General features: G+C 45.4%; 1 protein-coding gene across 2 annotated transcripts in view; it reads right to left on the minus strand.

The window, feature by feature from the left end:
* The window catches only part of LOC129833183 (NACHT, LRR and PYD domains-containing protein 12-like), a 30917-nt gene extending 28902 nt beyond the window's left edge, over positions 1 to 2015 (minus strand). For both annotated transcript variants that reach the window (XM_055897571.1, XM_055897561.1), the window contains exons 1-4: positions 1603 to 2015; positions 1225 to 1335; positions 387 to 500; positions 123 to 236 (exon numbers count right to left, since the gene is read on the minus strand). In XM_055897571.1, coding sequence (XP_055753546.1) covers positions 123 to 236; positions 387 to 500; positions 1225 to 1335; positions 1603 to 2009 — 746 coding nt within the window. In that variant the 5' untranslated portion in view covers positions 2010 to 2015. The remainder of the gene's footprint in view (positions 1 to 122; positions 237 to 386; positions 501 to 1224; positions 1336 to 1602) is intronic.
* Positions 2016 to 3872: the final 1857 nt, after the last annotated feature.

Consider the following 3872-nt stretch of genomic DNA (forward strand, 5'->3'; position numbering starts at 1 on the left):
GTAGTAGCAGTAGTAGTAGTAGCAGTGGTAGTAGTAGTAGTAGTAGTAGTGGTAGTACCAGTAGTAGTGGCAGCAGTAGTAGTAGTAGTATGTAAAACACTGTCACATTTTTCAGTTCTTACCCTGGATCAGTGGTACAATCTCCTTTTCTGAATTTGAGTGGCTGCTCCATAGACCGGTCACTCTTCATGGACACACAGCTGGGTCCAGGTGAGTCTGGTCTCTTCTGCTGGACCCTGGGAAACGTACAGTGATTTTTTTAAAATCTCAGTTTAAAAACCAAGAGGAATCCACCTAGTAATAGCAGTAGTAGTAGTAGTAGTAGTGGCAGCAGTAGTAGTAGTAGTAGTAGTATGTAAAACACTGTCACATTTTTCAGTTCTTACCCTGGATCAGTGGTACAATCTCCTTTTCTGAATTTGAGTGGCTGCTCCATAGACCGGTCACTCTTCATGGACACACAGCTGGGTCCAGGTGAGTCTGGTCTCTTCTGCTGGACCCTGGCAAACGTACAGTGATTTTTTTAAATCTCAGTTTAAAAACCAAGAGGAATCCACCTAGTAGTAGTAGTATAAGTAGCATCAGTAGTAGTAGTAGTAGTAGTAGTAGTAGCAGTAAAAGTATTAGTAGTAGTAGTAAAAGTAGTAGTAGTAGTAGTAAAAAAAGTATGAATGTATGTACTTGTAAGTCGCTCTGGATAAGAGCTTCTGCTAAATGAATTAAATGTACATGTAAATGTAGTAACAGTGGTGGTAGTGATAGCAGTAGTAGCAGCACTAGTAGTAGCAGTAATAGCAGTAGCAGCAGGAGTAGTGGCAATAGTAGTAATAGTAGTGGTGGTAGTAGTAGTAGTAGCAGCAGCAGTTGTAGCAGCAGTAGTATTAGCAAATGGGGCGGCAGCTAGCCTAGTGGTTAGAGCGTTGGACTAGTAACCGGAAGGTTGCAAGATCGAATCCCTGAGCTGACAATGTAAAAATCTGTTGTTCTGCCCCTGAACTAGGCAGTAAACCCACTGTTCCTAGTTCCTATATATACAAAGTGGAGTATATATACTTGTAATGGAGGGAACATGTCTGTCTGAATACAGCTGTGTCGGCCCTTTGGGAAGAATTAAACGTGGTTAAGCTTCTCTAGCGTCCGTGAGTTATTTACTCTGAAAAATTAGAACCTAACAGAAGCAAGTCAGTTAAGAACAAATTCTATTTAAAAACATTTCTTATTTACAATGACGGCCTACGCTGGCCAAACACAGACGACACTGGGCCAATTGTGCGGCGCCCTATGGGACTCCCAATCACAGCCGTTTGTGATACAGCCTGGTAGCGTTGGAGACTGCTGTGGTACAGGAAGTAATAGTATCATCAGTAGTAGTATCAATCAAATTAATTTATAAAGCCCTTTTTACATCAGCAGATATTGAGACACAGATATTGAGGTGTTAGCAATAGGAGAGTTGAAAGGTTGATTATGATAATTCTGAAATTTGAATGATGTTTGTAGTTATACAGTATTAAACATTTTGTCTCATTTACTCTGAGCTCAGCTGGGGAACTTAATTATTAAATATATATTTATTTGTCATTTTAAATATTATCATCTTACCTCTTAGCTTTGGTGTCATGTTCGCCTGAGAGACTCCTTTTAGAGGCAGGGCCCCCCTCCTCTCTCACCCCAGAGAGACTCCTTTTAGAGGCAGGGCCCCCCTCCTCTCTCCCCCCAGAGAGACACCTTTTAGAGGCAGGGCCCCCCTCCTCTCTCTCCCCAGAGAGACTCCTTTTAGAGGCAGGGCCCCCCTCCTCTCTCTCCCCAGAGAGACGACTCCTTTTAGAGGCAGGGCCCCCCTCCTCTCTCTCCCCAGAGAGACGACTCCTTTTAGAGGCAGGGCCCCCCTCCTCTCTCTCCCCAGAGAGACTAATTTTAGAAGCAGGGCCCCCCTCCTCTCTCTCCCCAGAGAGACGACTCCTTTTAGAGGCAGGGCCCCCCTCCTCTCTCTCCCCAGAGAGACTCATTTTAGAGCACTGAGCCCTAAACAGAGATCCAACATGTTGGTTGTGGTTAACACAGTGACAAGATAGTCTTGAATATCAATTGTTCTCTATTATTCATAACATCTATTAGAAATAAAACATTTACCAACAGATACTGTATAATATTTGACTAAAACAATCATCGTATACAAATCACATTTTCTTTTGAATTTTAGACCATCAGGTTCTTGGCTTTTTATTTTATTTAACTAGGCAAGTCAGTTAAGAACAAATTCTTATTTACAATGACGGCCTGCCCCAGCCAAACTCAGACGACGCTGGGCCAATTGTGAACCACCCTATTGGACTCCCAATCACAGCCAGATGTGATGCAGCCTGGATTTGAACCAGAGACTGCAGTGACACCTCTTGCACTGAGATGCAGTGCCTTAGACCGCTGCACCACTTGGGAACCAACCTTCTACACCAGGGGAAGTCAACCCTGTTCCTGGAGTGCCACAGGTACTGCAGGATGTTGTTCCTGGAGTGCCACAGGTACAATGTGGAGGCCGTAAAAATAGGGCTGCTTTCGGCAAAACATTTCAGGGGGTTACCAATTGTTTCCGAAAAACCTATTACTGAAGGCATATCTAGAATCCGTGACACATTCCTCGTCCGGATTGTTTGTGTGGATATCTGTATAGAAACCGTCGGAACCTAACTTTTCTCCAAACCGGCGCCTATAACTGGGCTGTGGTAGGTTAAGGAGAAACGTGTCTTGGGCGCTGTCTACCCGAGCAACCTGGTCACCACACAGTCGAGTTGTGGCTCCGATTTGAAGTCACCTATACACGGCACCCTATATAGAGCTAACGACGACTCACATTTATAATAGTATGTCTTGGGCACAGCCGGGGTCGTTCCATGAAACGAGTACTTTTTGATGTAGCGATTTATTTGTCCCAATTCGATAAAAAAATAAGGATTCCGATTTTGACACACAAAACCATTCACACCATGTCCGATGCGGTCCCCTCCCCCCTTTTACGAAATATTTGCATAATGTCACAAAAATTGAGACGAGTAGCAGTGAACAGGGTTGCCAACTTTTGAAAAAAGCTTGGCGTGAGATTTGCTATGTGAATGTCATTGCCCACTGGCACAACCCCTAGAAGGGTCAATGTAATAGTCCGGTGGCCATTTGATTAATTGTTCAGCAGTCTTATGGCTTGGGGGTAGAAGCTGTTAAGGAGCCTTTTGGTCCTAGACTTGGCGCTCCGGTACCACTTGCCGTGCGGTAGCAGAGAAAACAGTCTATAACTTGGGTGACTGGAGTCTCTGACAATTTTATGGGCTTTCCTCTGACACCGCCTATTATATAGGTCCTGGATTGCAGGAAGCTTGGCCCCAGTGATGCACTACCCTCTGTAGCGCCTCAGATGCCGAGCAGTTGCCATACCAGGCGGTGATGCAACCGGTCAGGATGCTCTCAATGGTGCAGCTGTAGAACCTTTTGAGGATCTGGAGACCCATGCCAAATCTTTTCAGTCTCCTGAGGGGAAAAAGGTTTTGTCGTGCCCTCTTCACGACTGTCTTGGTGTGCTTGGACCATGATAGATCGTTGTGGACACCAAGGAACATGAAACTCTCGACCCGCTCCACTACAGCCCCGTTGATGTTAATGGGGGCCTGTTCGGCCCACCTTTTCTTGTAGTCCACGATCAGCTCCTTCGTCTGGCTCACATTAAGGGAGAGGTTGTTGTCATGGCACCACACTGCCAGTTCTCTGACCTCCTCCCTTGAGGCTGTCTCATCGTTGTCGGTGATCAGGCCTACCATTATTGTGTCGTCAGCAAACTTAATGATGGGGTGGGAGTCGTGTTTGGCCACGCAGTCGTGGATGAA

The sequence above is a fragment of the Salvelinus fontinalis genome, chromosome 2 (assembly GCF_029448725.1).
Source record: "Salvelinus fontinalis isolate EN_2023a chromosome 2, ASM2944872v1, whole genome shotgun sequence".
NCBI classification, from domain to species: Eukaryota; Metazoa; Chordata; class Actinopteri; order Salmoniformes; family Salmonidae; genus Salvelinus; species Salvelinus fontinalis.